The following is an 18,271-nucleotide window of genomic DNA, read 5'->3' on the forward strand; positions in this document are numbered from 1 at the left end:
CGGGCACCGGGACACACCGGGACACACCGGGACCCACAGCGGACGCGCCGCGAACGCCCCTCGCCCACCCTTCCCGGGGCGGGGCGGGGCGCCGCGAGGGGCGTGCGGCAGGGAGGGGCCCCTCAGGCCGGACCCGAGGAGCGGGAGCTGCGGCTGACGCAGAAGGGAAAAGGCAGCGGGGCCGGGGGTGCCCCGAGTGTCCCCCCCGTAGCCCCTCGGGGCCACCTCAGGAGCCCCCCGGGAGCCCCGGGCTCACCTGCGCTGCGCTGAGGGCGGGCGGGGGGCGGCGGGCGCGCGCCGGGCGGTCGCGGGGGTGCGCCCGAGTGCGGGAGCGCCGAGCGATCGATGGGGCGGCGGCACCGCCCCCTGCAGGCGGGGCCGGGTAACGCCCCTGGGCTGGGCCCGAACCGGGGCCTCCGTGCCGCCCTCACGGAAATGGGCACAAACGGGGCGGGTTTGGAATTGGAACACGCCCGAGGCCTCGGCGCCGCCCTCACAGAAATGGGCTGAAACGGGGCGGGTTTGGGGTCGGAACACGCCCTCACGGAAATGGGCTCAAACAGGGCGGGTTTGGGGTCGGAACACCCCCGAGTTCTCTGCACCGCCCTCACGGAAATGGGCTCAAACGGGGCGGGTTTGGAGTCCGAACACGCCCTCACGGAAATGGGCTCGAACAGGGCGGGTTTGGGGTCGGAACACGCCCTCACGGAAATGGGCTCGAACAGGGCGGGTTTGGGGTCGGAACACCCCCGAGTTCTCTGCACCGCCCTCACGGAAATGGGCTCAAACGGGGCGGGTTTGGGGTCCGAACACGCCCTCACGGAAATAGGCTCGAACAGGGCGGGTTTGGGGCCGGAACACGCCCGAAGTCTCTGTGCCGCCCTCACAGAAATGGCCTCGAACAGGGCGGGTTTGGGGTCCGAACGTGGCCGAGGTTTCTGCGCCGCCTTCACGAAAATGGGCTCAAAGAGGTGTAAAAAATGAGGTTCTTGCCTAAATCCTTCATTTCTGGAGTAGTTTCAATTTGCCCGTTTTCCAAGTCTTTCCTGAAAAATACCTTCAAGTGTAAGTTTAACACAGATTTGCAAAAAGCTTCTTCATAGTAGAACTACAGACCTGTTTGTCAGTCCCAGAAATACTTACAGCTTATATGATACCATAGCTTTTGTGGAAGTTTAAAATTTGTATTTTTAGAATCTGAATACTCCTTTATAGCAATTTTATTCCAAAAGATCCTTTTCCATCTCAGGCGTCAGAAATAACCACTGTGCCTGTCTCGAGATAGATTAGGACAGTTCAGTGGGAGTAAAGGGAGCACATAGTCCAGCAGTGTTTTTATGGCATGAGACAAGGGTTATGTGTCACTCTATGACTTCACTCCCATGGGATTCAGACTCTGGATTGCAGATTCTGGTTGAACACAGCCACCACAACTGGCAGTTAAGTCACAGATGTAAAATATAATTATGGGAAGTGGGTTCCTGAATACTGGCTTCCAAACCACTTAATTCAAGAAGAACCTCCTCTGATGTTCTGTAAGAGAGGGTTGGAGCTTCAGCATCATCAAGAAGTGAAGAAGAACAGGATTTTCAGGTTCTGAGGTTTGAGTAAATTCCATTTATTACAGATGATGCTCTGCCACCTGAGGGCACGGAGCTCTCTGGCAAAGATAATCACAGGGATCTGCTCTAATAGTCACTGAACACAGGGAAAATATTTTGGATTTATGGTTTACCTCAAAAATGAGATTAGGATCGATTGGGGAAACATGTTACCTCAGCCAGGACACAAAGGTGACAAACTGTAGGGTTGTCAACAAATGGAACTTACTTCCTACTCCAAGATAACAACAGTTCAGTCTAGGTTTTCCCTTCTAAAACAAATGAACTATGTACAGGCAATGAATTACTGTTGTTTAGACATAACAGTTGTAATTTTAGTTGTAAAAAAAAAAGCTTGTGTAAAAGGTTTCACTTCCTGATATCCTATATGTTCTTAAGAAATCTGGTCTGATAATGAGAAAAAACAAACTTTAGTAATAAAAGAAATATCCAGGAGGGTGAGGGAAAGTATGACAACTAAAATACAGGATAGGAACTGATAGCTTTAAAATTTAAATCAAATGGATGATTCCTGAGCATTGAAAGAATGATAATTTAACTCCAGTCCCTTAGAAGTGCTGGTCACATCCATGTTCTTGGCACGTGGCAGACCTTGAATAAAAATCATCATCACAAGAAGTCCCGGAGAAAACGGCATAAAGTTTGAAAAATATTCCTTTTCAAGTCTGATAAAGATCCTCTTAGGGTATCACAGAAGAAAGGGAGGAGTTGGCCATTCAATTTTAAAAAGTTTCAATGCTTTTTCTTTTAAGCTGCAAAGTGACAGAAGACACTAAAACCCTCGAAAGCATCAGTGTCTGTATTCATCTGAAATTTGAAATCTCTGCGAGAAAGCTTCATTGACCATAATGTTTGTTTTATAAGACAAGATTGTTTAATTAATTGTATCAGTCAATCAGCATATGATCTGTGAATTTCCTTTAACTGGTTTTCATCCCAGCATCTTGAATGCCCAGAGGAACCTTCTTTTCTTCTGGAAGTAAGTCTTGAAGTAAATTGTCCTCATTTTCCACTGTGACGTGAATTTCAGTTTCTTTGTTCAAGGCATTTTCTTCTTTGGAAAGGAGGGTTTCTTCCCCTGTTGGGGAACTCCAGGGACTGTGCCCATTATCCCTGCCAGCTGAGCTGATCTGCTCAGGGCACTGGGAGCTGCACTCTGGTCTACAAAATTGAACAATGCACGTCACATTCACCTGCGTGCCTCCGTTACCAGAATGTTCTGTCAAATGAACACAAAACACAGAGGAATGAAACCAGAATAGGGCAGCTGGATTCTTTATCCAGCTCTTTGACTTATAAAATAGACACTAAATATCTTTTTTCTTCACTTAATTTAGTCAAGCTGGTTGAGTTGGTTCTGTAACATTTTGGTGCCATAAAATCCACGTATCTGCCCAGAAATAAAAAGGCTACCAAAATTAATGCCGAGACCTGGATTGCAAACAATCCCTTGCTCATCTGTTGTCATTTCAAATGCTTTTGACAATGTTCTTTTGTAACTGCTCCCTCTGCTTCTTCTCCCACTCACAGTAAGTGCCAACCACCTGATCCTCCAGCCCCTAAATACCTGTTTGTCCACTGAGGAAACTCTCTTTACTGTCTCAGGATGGCAATACACTCATTTGTATTTGTACAAAACCAATAATTTTTTCTTTTCAAAAGTTACTGAATTTTCTCTCTGCTGAACAGGACTCGGATGTTTTATCCTGCCATTTAGACTTCTGCTAAAAAGTCTCATAATTGATAAATATCAAGTGGTTCTGGATAATTCAGAATCATTAATACCTGAACTTGCAGAGCTGTGTCTGTCTCCACTCAGGAATTTAGAACCTTCAGGAGGTGAATGTTGCTGCTGAAATCCTCCTGAGTTTTTATTTTCATAATTCTCTTTACTTATTACACTGATGGTTGCAGATCCACTTGGATTCAGGATACTACTGCTGGACCCAGAAGTTTCCAAGAGATGCTGTTGTTCCTGTTCAGAACTCCCAGAGTTCTGCAGTTTTGGATCTCTGACTTTTTTGTCACACTGTTTTTCTGGAGGGGGAAAAGGCTGGAACATTTGCAGAGAAAAGTAAAATGTTAATATTAAAAAAAAAACAAAAAAAAACAAAAAAAAACCAAAAATAAAAACCAAAAATGAAAACCAAGCAACCCACTAGCAAAGAATTGGTCAGTAGTTTGGGCAGCTAAAGAAACCACTGATGATTGGAACTAGAGGAGCTTTAAGGTCCCTTCCAATCCAAGCCATTCTGTAATTATTTTCATTTGCATAGTGATGAGTGCAAGTCAAGTCCATAACAGCTCCTTAGGGGTTCAACAGAATGAACCCATCTCCTGAAGGCACCCACAGCGCTGCTCTGATTACTTAGGGACCAAAGGCTGTCAGATTTAGTTTTCAAAACCCCACCTGGGTTTTACTGCTGTTGTCAGCCTTACATAGAGATGGTGGGACATTCTGTAGGATAGGAATGGTCCATCTTACACCCTGGCTTGGGCACCTAACCACCCTGTTCTCACTGCAGTTTTCTTGCTGCTGTGCAGTTTTTTCTACTGGTAATTAGGTGAGAGTTTATGATTTCTGTGTAACTTGTAAAGAAATGGAAGAGATGGAAAGAGAGGACACTCACCAAACCTGCTTCTGTAGCTGCTGCAGAGTACACAGGGGCTGCCAGTGAGCAAAGACAGTTTATTAGCACCCAAACCTGTCCCATTTGCAACAGCTGCACCCTAAACTAGGCTGAGGCATCCCCTGCTCCTGGAATAAACTTCAAATGTACATTGATTACACACAGTTTGAAAACATTGAAACCTGTATTGCATGAATTTTGGGACTTAAATTTAGCCAGGAAGCAAAGAGAAGCCTCGGCATTAATTCATAATTTTTCTTGTATAGTGTCAGTGCAAAAAGGTATTGGAGACAATAAACCACATTCATGTCTGTTTAATTATAACACTTGAAATAATCTAATATTTAAATGATGAGGTACCAAATATTTAACAAGCTTCAGCAGGAGCACAACTGTTGCACAGTTGTCCAACTCCAAGGCTGTTGTGTATTTAGACAATTACCTAAAATCTGAGGAACAAGAGAGATTTGAAGAAAGCTGCCATCTTCTAAAACACTAATTTCAGTCAGGTTAATGGGAAATAAGGCAACACTTCACAGTTTTTACAGATTTGCTTGTTTTCACTTCATGAATCTTACCTTTTTTTTTTGAGACTAAGCAATACCCCAGAATAGCAATTACCAGGACCAATAACAATGGCCCTGCTACTGCTCCTGAAAATAAATAAAAAGAAGAAATTATTTAGCAGCTTGATCTAATTAGAAAAAGGTAGTTTTGTAGTTTCTGTGCATCGCTACAAAAGCTAAATTTGCAAGTATTGTGTATGTCTGACATTCACATTTGATGCCTCAATGGTCAGACACCAGGTCTCATTTCAGTCACCACTACTTCATAAAACTGAATTCTCCTCTCCTGAAAAGTGAGGACAGACTTTTGGCCTTGGTCACAAAAAGTATTTCTCTGGGCAAGCAAAATTTTGTCACATACAAGGCCAAGTACTCAAAAAGCTCCTAAACATCTCTGCCTTCTGCATGGGCTGTGAGCAGGAGAGAGCACATCCACACCTCAGAATGCTGTCAGGACCTTCTGTCTCAGGAAAGGCTGACAGAAGACTCACAGACCTCTCACCAGGTGAGGTTTGCCTCAATCCAGAATTTAAGATACAACCTTTTCTACCAGCTATAGCAGCAATTATCAGGAAATGCCTTGTATAGTCTAGTTTGGGGTTTCTTAGAAGTATTTCCAGATTTACAAGGACCATAGAATGCAGAGGCACGGGTAAAAATGCAGTTCACTACAAGCTGTGTCACATTGAATTAATTGAGCTCTTCTGAGGTTCTGTTTGGTGACTGGTTTTGGAAAGTCACTGAGAACTAAATATAAGCTTGGTTCCTGAGCAGACAAAAGTGACTTTAAATGAGTTAAAGCTCACCAGTGATGTGGGACAGGTCAGCTACAGAGTTTAACATGACAGGTTGAGTTATTATTTCAGCTTTGCGGGAAGCTGGGCTTTGGGTCACAAGTAGGTTCAAAATGGTGTGAGGCAGAACTGTGGCTGTTCCTGACCCACTGCAAACAGTGTCATTCCTGCTGTTCCCAGGGACAGCCACTGATTTACAACTGCAAGAGACCAAAAGAGAAGTTAGGAACAACAGAAAGCCCTGCACAGTTAAGGCTGCTCTTGGACAGAACACTGGCTCACACGGTGTGGGGCGTGCAGCTGGTGTTGTAGGATTCCTCAGGGGAAAACGTGCCAGGAGGACAAGGTTCACATTCTGTGTCTGTGCTGTCTGTCCCTTTAAAGAAAGAGGAAAACTCCAGTTACTTATCTGGTGAGAAGCAAGAATGAATAATCAGGGTCTGCAAGAGATCCCAGCAGTGATTCAGAAGCAGTGCAAAAATGCAGTCTGAGACTGTCACAGAAGACATTCACTTGATGCACCCAACCCGAAGAGAAGATCAACCAGCTCTAAGTTTGGTGCCATTAAAGTTCAAATGTGGTGCTGCAGACAAAGCTGAGCTTTTCACTGGGCTGACTACCATGCTGTTGAATTCTGCATCTTCTCAAAATGATTCATCATTTTTTTAAAATGTTTAGCATTTCAAATATTTTAAAATGATTTATCATTGTGAGACAGATATATTATCATCCATCAACTAATAAAACCAGATCAATTCTGCAGGACAGAATAGAGTCATCATTATTTACTGTACCCAAAATTCCACCTGAAGCCCTTTTTCAAGGATTTGAGGAGTGTTTAAGTGGTCTTGGATCTCAGCCACTTGTACAGAATAAATCACCCAGCAGAGCAAAACGAAGATTAAGTTGCATTGGGAACTTTATGATATATGACAATAAGAAATTGCAACATGTTGTCACTTTGGATATACCTCTGGAGAACACAGTTACTCTGGTTAGTGCCCACTTGCTTAGAATATAAGAATAAACCCTAAAAAGGGAGGCACAGCCGAAGGGAATCAGGCCAGAATAAATGTGCAGTAAGCAGAGTGCTCAAAATCAGATTACCTCTTCTGGAAACCCGGTAGCCTTTGCCACATTTTTTGTGTGTTCTACACACTTCACAGTACTCATCCAGCTTGGAAACACAATACTTGTGGGGTGGGCAGCTACAGATCCTGTCCTGGGACCTCGTGCACGTTTGATTCTGTACAAGCCCTGGTTTTAAAACAGAAATAAGGAAGATGTCATTGACAGCATTTAAAATCACAGCCTGCAATGTTTCGAGTGAACATGAGGTGATGTTCACATACAAGTTTTGGGCTTGTATAGCACCATAAACCAAATGTGTTACATGCCCCAATGTCTACGTTTTCAGAAGAGTTTTCTCTCTCCAGGCAAGGAGAAATTTGCACCTGCAGAGTGCACATTTAAAACTCTGTGCCTGCAGTTGTGTTATATTTTGTCATAACCCCAAACGTGGCCATTTGTGTTCACCACTGCCGTACCTGGGGGCCACATGAGATTTTCAGTCTGTGCAGATCATGTCACTGTATTTAATGTGTTTGGAGATTTTACTACAGATATTTTCATATTGTAATTAAGCAGCTTTTGTAAGATTATCTACTTAGACAAGACCAAAGGTCCTTTCAACTTAGACTGTATCCTTAAAACTTACTTCTCAGTGAATCAAGGATATAATGTTCTCCACCAATTTCCATTAGAAATGATGGAGAACAGCATGACTGAGTTCATTAATGCAGGTGATCCTTTAGCCCAAAGTACAGGTGTTGGTACAATGTTCTACCTTAGGTACTGTTCAGCTGCTTCAGTGAACAGAACCAGTGTGCTCTCACTGACTGCTGCTTTGCAAAACAGACCTGGTTTATTTTGCAAAATAAATCCATGTTTGCTGTTGTCACTTCAGCAGACAAAATGAGAAATGACAGGATGCTGGAAATGTAATTATCCATTTACCCATGTGCAAGTCAGGTATTAAGGTCTCTTGATGGGATGTTATAAGCAGGAGCTTATTCTACTGATGGCATTTGGAATGTTTTAGTGATGTAGTGTAGAGAGCTTTTTGGATAATTGGTTAGCTGAGAAAGGACACTTCGATGTGATACCGTTGGATAAAGATAGGAGAAACAAGCTGGGGATTATGCAACCAATGTCCAATCACTGACAAAGGTCATGGTGACCTTCGCTGAAACGGGAAGATGGGAGAGAAAATCGCTTGCCAGAAAATGAAGATATCCTAGGTAGAGAAGCTAGAAGAATGTAAACATAGAAACAAAATAATCATTAGAGCATAGAAGTAGGTGTGGTTAATCTAAGTGTGCTTTAGCCAATAATGAGCTCAGCTTTTGCAGTATGTATAAGCTTCATTAACACCAGTATAAATATGTGTGAGTTTTCAATAAACTTTGAGATTTGCAATTCACGCATATTGTGTGAAGCATTTCTTCCGCCGTTCACGACAATGTAGTGCCTTAGTTTTTAATAATATAAGTCCTCATTTTTAGGACTTAAAAAGAAAAAGAGCCAGGGCTCCCTGCAAGATTTTTTTTCCTTGATTCCTAAATCTTACACATTCCCAAAGCATGAGGACTATACAAGTGATTGACAAAATCTCCTGGGTTTCTTAGGAGAGAAGACAAGGTTAAACCGAGCCCAGTCTTTGAGCAAGCCCCTTTCCCAATCCAAGCCTACCTTTCCTGCAGGGTGCTGAGCAGGCAAAGCACTGTGGAGAATGATTCCAGATGGCTGTGTACGTTTTAGGTCTGCAGGGGCTGCACTTGGTGTCCACAGTGTGACTGCAGCTCCCTGTCCTATACTGACCTATTAAAAGAAAAATACCCCAGACCAAATCAGAGAAATCATCTCACTGGAAAAGATCACTAGGAATTAAGTCTCATTCTGAGCTGTAGAATCCTTTCCCTTCACTGACATTATCAGATTGGTGTCATACACCATACACTGATGTAGAGAACTGCATGTCTCTACAGGGAAAGTCTGATTTATGTCCATCCATGTTTGACTCCTTTTCCTACATTCAGTTCAGTGGATTCCAAACACATTCAAAACAAGACAAACCAAAACCCCTCAGCACATACTTAGGTGCAGCTACCACAATACAAAACCCAAATATTTTACCTTTACAGAAGCTGTTTTGTGGTGAACACGTGGAGGTGTTTCACAGCCAAAGTCAGGCATGTGCCAGAATGATGTGCCTGAGTGAGACCCTTGCTGCTGTTACAGGCAGGAGAGGGCAAGATCAAGTAACATCACAAACAGGCCTGAATTGGAACTTCACCACTGTGGATGCCATGGGGCAGAGAGAGAGGAACAGCAAGTGTTTCTCACAGCGGCTTGTGAGAATTTTCAGGGAGTTGTAAAGATGTGATACCTTGTTAAGTATAAGCAATCTGCAGGTGGTGTTTTTCTACTTCATCTTTCTGTTTTTCTCAAGGACAGTGTATGAGGAAGATGTTTTTGTTAACGAGCCAATCAAATAGAATCTATCGTATCACTCTATAAAACCACGTGGTTCTCTTGAATTAAACCTTCTTTGCTCTTTCTACAACACTGCCTCCCACCTGTTCCTGTGTCATTATAAAAACCTTGTGGTTCTCTTGTATGAAACCTTCTTTGTTCCTTCTACAATGCTGCCTCCTGCCTGTTCCTGTGTCACTCTTGGTGCAGGAGTGACACACCACTTGTCACTGTGAAAGGGACATTCCAACATTAATTTTGGAGAAAACACCTCAATTGCCATTTCCCTTTCGTGTGAAAGGCGAAAGAAGATAAAAGTCAATGTCTCATATCCGTTACAAAAATATCCTGGAAAACATACTCAGAAAGCAGGAATAACACTGAAAAAAGTTTAGAGGTGCTTGGAGAATCTGTTTTTCAAAAGAAGAGGCCCTGGAGGTGAGCCAAATTAATTCTTTCCAAAGACTTTGTTTTCCCCCATACTTAATTAAAGTTTTACATTCTGCATCCTACATCGTGCTAATGATCTAGGCTGATTCACTGAACACTACATAACACAACTGAAAAGTTTTTCTTATGAATTCTCATCTTTCATCTGTCATGAACAAAGGAAGTTTGACAGATCTATCTAGATAATTTCAGAAACTGCAGCTGTTTCAGCAAATACTGATTTCCTGTTTAAACTTCCGGATCTGACAGACACTCAGCATTCATGGAGACAAATCTTCTTTGCTCAGCATGTAATGAGAAAAAAAAGGCATTTTTTTCTGTATCTAATATAATAATATAGTTGCAACTTATTGCATCAACTCTATGATACTATCCCCCCCAAAAATCAATCCCAAAACCCACAAACAATAACTTTGGCCAGCTACAGGTCCTTTATAATCACTCCTGGAGTGTAGGGTGTGACAGCTCAGAGCAGACAGTGTCTGCAGTCCTGTGCCCAGTGTGACTGTGCTCTGCAGTGTCTGATTTACAGTAAAAGACAACAACTCCCCCCTAATGAGCAATGACAGATTGACCTGTCCAATGGAAAGCCCCTTAGATAAGTGATATTATCATAGCACAGAAACCAAGCTTTACTTCACGCCCTGTTTTGCAAAATGTATTTTTATTAGTGGGCTGGGGTCTGTGTTGCCTACTTTTTGTAATTCCCTTAGTTGCTTCCCCTCCAATGTTGACTAAAATTAATTATTTTCATGAAAACCTCATACAGAGCTGTGTTTACACAAGCTCAGGAACTACCTCCTGGTAAGTCCCAGCCCAGTTAACCTTGTAGCAGAATTCCAGTTCTGATGGACAATGTGTCTCTTTTGCAGGTGTTTTGCAGTCATGGTGTTTTGTTGTCTTGGTTGAGGAAGAATGCATTACAACAGCAAAAATCTGATGCACTTCAGATGTATAATCCAAATACACTATGATCATCTGAAAACTGATGAATTTGGCTGTGTAAAGTAATAGTTTGAATGATAACCTACCTGGAGGGCACTGGCTGCAGCATTTATTAAGTTCTTCATCATAGAATTCAGTGCTGGGATCGTTGCATTGTGCCAGCTGGGGTGTGTAAGGTAATGAATATTCCTAGGAGAAATCAAGGGGAAGTCATGACTCACAAGTCCCTTCTGATCCTGAATTAGAGACTCAAAAGAGACAAAAACCTGAAGAGCAGTGCAATTCCAAGCACCTCCCTTTCCAAGGCACCGTGGAACAGCGCAGAGCAGAGGAGGCTGCAGGGCCATCAGCAGCTAACGAGCTGCATGTGACTCTTCTGAGGTTCCTTTGTTTTCCAAAGATCCACCACAAAGTGATTTCTCCAGGTTTTTGGCTCAAGAGTGCAGTGGAACGATGGGATTAGCATCACACCCTGTCACTACTGCATCCCACAAACCAAAGGGCTGAGTGCCTTATCCCCAGCTGCCATGGCTCAAACAACATCTGACAAAACACCAGAGAAACATCAATTCCTACCTGTGGGTTTGTGAGAGAAACATTTACTGTAAAGTGGCTCAAAAACTTCAGTCAATCTTTCCAAAGAAAAGGGAAAAAGGCTTTTATCTTTCCAGATACTCAGTGATTCCTTCCTGAGCAAGAAAGGCCTTGATGTTCTGAAAAGAATGTCTCCAAAAACTGCACAGCTGCTTCTGAGAAGCAGCACTGCTGCAGAAGGTGCAGACAAATATGCAGGTTAAATGCATTAGAGACAATCATGAAATAAATACAGGGTGCCTAATTTCAGCTCACACTGATCAGCACAGCTCAATGAACAAGTGTCAAATTATTTGATGACTTACTGACTATTTTCAAAGGGAAAAATACACTCACTTAAAAAAGGCTCCTGTTAGGTAGGACAAGTGTAGGAGTTTCCTGCTAGACCAAAAAGGCACTGTTAAAAAAGGATGTGACACTGCTCAGCTTTAAGGCATCATTGCAGTCTGAAGAGATTGCTCCATGCATAATCTACACACATTTAGAGGAATCATTGCTAAAATGAGAAATGAAAACAGGAACAAGATCTTGGGAGGCCGGTAATGAAAATATCCTTCCGCCTTACTGAAAAACATCTTGAACATCTATTGTGGCTTCACATTACTGACAAAGGAGATTAATGTTTCCTACCCTCAGCAATTGCTTAAAGGGAACTAGCATTTTCTTATGCAGCTCATTGAAATATTCCACTCTTATTTAGCTGTGATCAGAAACAAGATTTTGTCAACCTACTCAAAAAACCCCTTTTCTGAGAATGTGAAGACAGAGAAAAATCTACATATCATAGGATGGATAATGATAAATCATCCTGTTTGCAAACTTGAGCTGACACTAAAATTAGAAGGAGAAAAGGGCTCTGCTCTCACCAAAAAAATTTTTCATTAAGTTACTTTTTTTATTAGAAGAGGAAAGATCAAGTGTTGTAATCTCATTTTTGTAGTCACTATGATCAACTTCATTAAGAATAGCAGTTGAGAGCCTTTTCAAAACATAAGGCAGACACAGGGGGAAAGAAAGGAGAAATACAATAAACCACATCAAAAATGACCCTGCTGGTGAGGTTTCCTGGCCAAAAAAATAAAAAGTTCTTATCTCATGCTCTTCCCTCCCTCTTGTAGATCTTGCCCTGTGAGCTGCAGGCACAGGAAAACCTGTCAGTTGCTGGGTTCACACCTGGTTCTCTGAAGCTGTGCTTGGAAGGATCTCTCTGCTGTCTGATACAATCTCCCTGAAAATTTATCTGATGAGCTGTGGCTCTCAGTGACTTATAATTGACAGTTTCTTCCCAAATGCCCTCAAAGAACATAATGGGAAGCTAGAAGGGAGTTGTGACTGGCTTAGACACGATTTACACGCACACAGACACACACACACACACGTGCTTAGCTTGGTTTGCCCAAGGAATCCTTCCAATTCCCAGTTGGAAGGGTTCAATTCATTTAGTAGACCCCATTTTCAAGCAATTTCACCAATTGTAAAGTCTGAGTTGGGCCATATAAGATTTCTGTCTGGCATCCAGATGCATTGGCTACTTTGGACTGAAAGACTGATGAGTAGAGGCCATCTCTACTATCTCACAATCTCTGCATTTTGTTAGTGTGTGTATCTTTCACAAGACTTAATTTTATCCTGTTTTAACTGTGATTCAGTGTCTTACAAGCAGATTGTGTGAAGGGAAACTAACCTGATGCTGCACATTTTGCATTACAGGCTCAGAACTTCTCAGTCTAGGTAGCAGTGCCTAATGGCAGCTGATTTAAAAGAAATTTATAAGGACAAAATTAAGACTTTGGAAGACTTCATTTAATTTAACAGCTACAAGAAGAAATAAAATGCCTCATCTGTCTATCAGCAGAGGCACAAACATTCTTAAACATGAAATTTAGTCTAGCTCTATGCAAATTAAGCAATACAAATTAAGCAATACATTTTGGCATAGAAATGGGTAAACCATGTTTGCCTTTGACTTCATAACTCACTAGGGAGATTCTTGCAATGCCTCTGCATTAAGCAATAACTAAGAAGTTACATACACAAAGTCAGTGACTCCAGACTCTCTGATTGTTTGGATCCTTCTCCTGTTTTGCACTACAGATATTACTATACTATATATAAATTAGGTGACCTAATTGGTCCCTGGAGAGGAGTGGGATAACAGTAACCTCCACACCAACTGAAAGGGCTTTATATGTAATTAAATTTCAGTACCTTAAATAATAAAAATAAAACATGTTAATACAACGGATGAATCTATAAAAATCCATTCATATAACACTCATTTTCGTTTTCACTCAAGGCCATTTAAACAAAGATATTTAAGCATGTATTTTAATCCTAATTTACATGTCTACATTTCTGTTGATCTCCTTTTCAAACATTTGCCTTCAAACGTAAGCGGCCAGTCAGAGGATCTGAAGAGGAATTACATTTGTGTGCAGTGTTCTTCACGCATGTGAAACCACAATGAAGTCACTGAGGTCTCTGGTGTAAAATCTGTTTCTATGGAAAGGCCTTGAGGTACAGAGACACTATTTGCTGAGCTAGCAGACCTACTGGAGGCAGGAAAAACCAGAATTATGTCTAAAATATATAAACTTCTAATTAAAAAAAAAAATAAATCTGTTGAAGTTTAGTTACCAGATAACAGCATTACCCAAATCAGCTGGAGTTGTGTCAGGCCATACCAACTTTACTCAAACTATAAAGTTTTTTTCAAAGCTGCTGTGCTGCACATCTCTCAAAGATTATGGTCCATAATGTGAATTATTCCCCCATCCTATATCACACTTCTGTGAAGCAGGAGTCCCTGCACAGCCACACACCAACAGATTTACAGTTCAACATCCCCCCTTCCCTGAGAAAACAGTGTCTCTGCTTTCTGCCAGGAATTCTGCTTCGTTGCCACTCACCACCAGAACATGAAAACATCTTCCCAGAGTGGCAAAGCAGGGGGATGCACAGAATATGGAAGCTGTTCACAACAGGCAAAAATTATAGAAGTCCAAGTTTGTAGGAAGACAAGGTATAGTTTATTATATAAGTATTTGGGAAAACATACATATTTCACCAGTTCTTCTCTTTAAAAACTTCGGGCTGTTACTGATTACCTTGGTGATTCAATTGTTCAAAATGGCAAAAATAATGTTCAGTTCCTGTGTTTAACAGGGACTGAGGCTGGGAACTTTCAGAGACTTCCAGATGAATGAGAAAAAACCCAAGAAGTAGTGTCACTCAAGAACTATTGCTTTGCCAGTTTGTCTCCCTCAAATATAAAGTAAGTTTTCTGTAACAAATCACTGTTAAAAATTGATATAACGGGCATGGGGTATTTCCCAGCTCTGTGGCAGGTGTGGTATCACTGAAACTACTGTGTTTGCTTTTCTAACTTTACATATAAGCTTTTCCTTATTTTGTCACAGTACAAAAAGTGATGCTGAAAGTTTCTGTCATTATTTCCATCATTATGTTTGAGTCATATTTAGAGTGAGAGGAGAGCTAATTCCTTTTGAACCAAAGCTCCTTGCTCAGCATGAAACGTGACAAACTTAAATTCTGGTGATAAGTTCTGCTACAATTCTGAGATTATCCCTTCCCTATCTGCTTTTTCCTATCCACTGCAAGGTGCCCAGTAAATCAGGTACAAAACATTCTCACCTTAAAACCAGAGCTGAATTAAAAATTAGTGAGTTAAAGTAATTATTTTAATATATTATCAGCTCATTGTAGCACCCCATACTGCTTAAAAGACCACTGTGTAATTCCAGGTGTAATTCCAGGTTCACTACACATTCTGACATCCTCACCTGATTTCACTGAACCTTTGCTTATCCAGCCTAAATTCCTATGAATAAATAAACATGTAAATAACATAAATATCCCATAAGAACACAGAGACCTGGACATCTCAGCAACATTTCCATATTTATCTTCACAATCCTGCACATTTTAAAACCAGACAGAAAAGTCCTATCAATACACCAGTACAGAAAACACTGAGTTGAAGGCAAACAGATCCCACTGAGCTCTTTGGCTGGCACAGTTACAAACCCTCACTGCCAAACAGTGCTGCAGCAGCTGGATATAGAATAGCACAGTAACAGCTGCAGCACATCAGATCTTCATGCAAATTAAAAGGGTTTTCTGTTTTAATAGGGAAGAGTTCTAGGGAACCAGCGGAGCAGAACAATTCTTCCTGTGTAAACAATGTCATATAGATCTGGGTCTACGCTCTGCACTCGCCAGGATGCTCACCATGGTTTTTACAAACATCCAAATAAGCCTGCAAAATCAACCAATTTCCGCTGAAAATCCAGGAAAACTTATTAGTCATTCCTTTGGGAAGCCAAGAAGTAACAACAGCACAGACAAAGGCTGAGCTTTGAAGTTTTAAGAGCAGGACTTGAGATTGCTGTAGAGATCATGGTGAATCCAGCCCAAGCCCGGGGGCACAGAGGTGACAAGGGACAGACAGGTGACAAAGGGCAGCCAGGCAACAAGGGGCAGGTGACAAGGAACAGGTGATAAGGGACAGGAGAAAAAGGACAGACAGGCGACAAGGGGCAGGAGACAAGGGACAGGTGACAAGGGACAGACAGACAACAAGGAGCAGGAGACAAGGGACAGACGGGTGACAAGGGGCAGGGGGCAAGGGACAGACAAGCGACAAGGGGCAGACAGGTGACAAATGGAGCACACACACAGCAGTGAGACGCTGCCTCCAGGGCAGCATCACCAGGCGATGCCCGCCGGCCTTTCCCCCGCGGCGCTCCCGCCCTGCAGCGCTCCCGCATCCCCAGAGCAGCATCCCGGGAGCAGCATCCCCGGAGCAGCATCCCCAGAGCAGCAACCCCGAGCAGCATCCCCAGAGCAGCATCCCCGAGCAGCATCCCCGAGCAGCATCCCGGGAGCAGCATCCCGGGAGCAGCATCCCCGAGCAGCATTCCCGAGCAGCATCCCCGAGCAGCATCCCCGGAGCAGCATCCCGGGAGCAGCATCCCGGGAGCAGCATCCCCGAGCAGCATCCCCGGAGCAGCATCCCGGGAGCAGCATCCCCGGAGCAGCATCCCCGGAGCAGCATCCCCCGAGCAGCGCCCCGGGAGCAGCATCCCCGGAACAGCATTCCCGGACCAGCGCCCCGGGAGCAGCATCACGGGAGCAGCATCCCCAGAGCAGCGCCCCGGCCCCGCCCGGCCCCGCCCGGCCCCGCTCACCCGCCCGGCTGCGGCGCCGATCAGCGCGGGGATGAAGACCGGGATCAGCGCCGGGATCAGCGCCGGGATCAGCGCCGGGATGGGCTCCAGGAGCAGCGGCCGGAGCGGCCCCATCGCCGCCGAGAGCGCCCGGGCGGGCCCGGCCCCGCAGGCGCCGCCCCGAGGATGCGGCTCCCCCGGGCGGACAGCGGCGCTGCTCGCTCCGGGCGCTCGGATTGCGGAAACGAACGAACTCCACAGCCCCTGTGCCAGCTCTGAAGCCGGTGTGTTTATTACAGCGCTGGACGCACGTGGGGATCGTTCCCTTTAACAGGACATGCGTGGCTCTGGGAACTCCAGATCCTTTTGTATCTCCCTCTCAAATGCATATGCACGCAATTTCACAATAGGTTCATACATATTCATTTTACTGATTTTGCTGCTAATTTTTTCTTTATCATAAAGAATTCCTGGCTCATTTTGACCTTGCTTTCTGCATCAGCCTCTGTGTGTCCATTTCAGAGCTCAAGGGGCTTCTCCTTTATCTCTGTCCTTTGACTGAAGCAGTTTCTTCCAGCATAGGTTTTTTGCAAGAACAGTCAGACCAACAGCTATGTTTGCAAGCTACAGACTTGACTTAAAGACGTACATTTCACTCAAATCAAAATGGATTTCTACTCTGGAAAATTTCCACTCTGTCTCACAGCATGTGTGGAGGTCTCTTCAGCCCCTTCATAGAATACTGAGTTGGATCAGCAAAGTGCAACTCCTTCACCCCACAGTACAAAGTTACCTTTGCAGCATTCCAATATTCATTAATACTCATTAACACCAGTCACTCATGTGTCACATGCAGCCAGGATGGTACAGACAGACTTTACAATAAATTCAGCCCTGCTCCTGAGAAAAACTCTAATCCACCAAGAACTCTGTGAGCTTCAAATGGCTTTCTTGCAAAATCCACTGCAAGGTGTTCAGTAAATCAGGTTCAAAACACTCTCACCTTAAAACCAGAGCTGAATTAAAAATTAGTGAGAAACAGATGAAATAATTATTTTACTATATTATCAGCTCATTGTAGCACCCCATACTCCTTAAAAGATCGCTGTGTAATTCCAGGTTCAATGCACATTCTGTCATCCTCACCTGATTTCACTGAACCTTTGCTTATCCAGCCTAAATTCTAAACTCCTGAGACTGAAATCATCAACAATTTAACATTTACATATCAAACTGGAAAAGCATGGCCATCGCTTAAAACCCAAGTAATTTTTAATTCAGAGATTACCAGCATTATTAAACCAACTAACTATAACACATCCAGCAGGTTGCAATGCATATGGTTCTTTTAGAAAGTTGTTCCAGTAAAAAAGATTAATTAATATACAGAGTGGAAATACACGATTACAGTCATTGCAGAACAGCCCCAAACAATCACAGCCAGGTAAATGTGGTTATTCAGTTTGTGGATTCACACATTGGTGTTCTCCAAAATGAAATATGTAGTGAAGTTAAAGTAGATGTGGAAAAGGTCAGCTAAAGTGACCAAGGCAGTGGAGCATCAAACTTACATGAGTAAAAAGAAAATATGGGAACTCAACCTGGAGGCTTAGTTCAATCAAAGCTGAGATACAATCAATCACAAAAGCAACTAGGTTAAAAAAATAAAAAGCAATTCACTGACTTCTGTAAGGCAAGAGCTAGTGACATTCACTGAAATAAAGAGGGCCAGTTTCAAAGTGCTAAAAGTCCTTTACACAGTGCATGATAGCTGTAATCTTTTGCCACAGGTGTTTGTGGAGGCAGATTGTACTTGGAAATTGAAAAGAGAGAAGAAAAACTGATGGTGATATAAGAGAATAATAAATCAAACTCTTTGACATCTGCAGAGCCATGATGAATGCAAACAGCAGCTATGGTGCTCCTGACCAATCCTTCCTGCAACTG

General features: G+C 43.1%; 2 protein-coding genes across 6 annotated transcripts in view; both read right to left on the minus strand.

The window, feature by feature from the left end:
• VPS13D (vacuolar protein sorting 13 homolog D) overlaps nt 1–334 on the minus strand; it is a 101,664-nt gene extending 101,330 nt beyond the window's left edge. For all 4 annotated transcript variants that reach the window (XM_036396094.2, XM_036396092.2, XM_036396093.2 and 1 more), the window contains exon 1: nt 257–334. The gene's annotated coding sequence lies outside the window, so the exon portion shown is untranslated. The remainder of the gene's footprint in view (nt 1–256) is intronic.
• Nucleotides 335–1,204: 870 nt separating this feature from the next.
• On the minus strand, nt 1,205–16,474 carry TNFRSF1B (TNF receptor superfamily member 1B). Of its 2 annotated transcripts, XM_036396395.1 has the most exons (10): nt 16,346–16,474; nt 10,628–10,730; nt 8,364–8,492; nt 6,720–6,869; nt 5,895–5,988; nt 5,625–5,812; nt 4,831–4,905; nt 4,253–4,290; nt 3,408–3,675; nt 1,205–2,841 (listed from the first exon to the last, which is right to left on the minus strand). In XM_036396395.1, exons 1-10 carry the CDS (start codon nt 16,457–16,459, stop codon nt 2,543–2,545), a joined length of 1,458 nt encoding a protein of 485 aa, XP_036252288.1. In that variant the 5' UTR covers nt 16,460–16,474; the 3' UTR covers nt 1,205–2,542. The 2 variants fall into 2 exon arrangements, with proteins under 2 accessions (XP_036252288.1, XP_036252289.1); XM_036396396.1 differs by lacking the exon at nt 6,720–6,869.
• Between the last annotated feature and the right edge of the window lie 1,797 nt (nt 16,475–18,271).

This window comes from Molothrus ater, chromosome 23 (genome assembly GCF_012460135.2).
Source record: "Molothrus ater isolate BHLD 08-10-18 breed brown headed cowbird chromosome 23, BPBGC_Mater_1.1, whole genome shotgun sequence".
Classification (NCBI taxonomy): Eukaryota; Metazoa; Chordata; class Aves; order Passeriformes; family Icteridae; genus Molothrus; species Molothrus ater.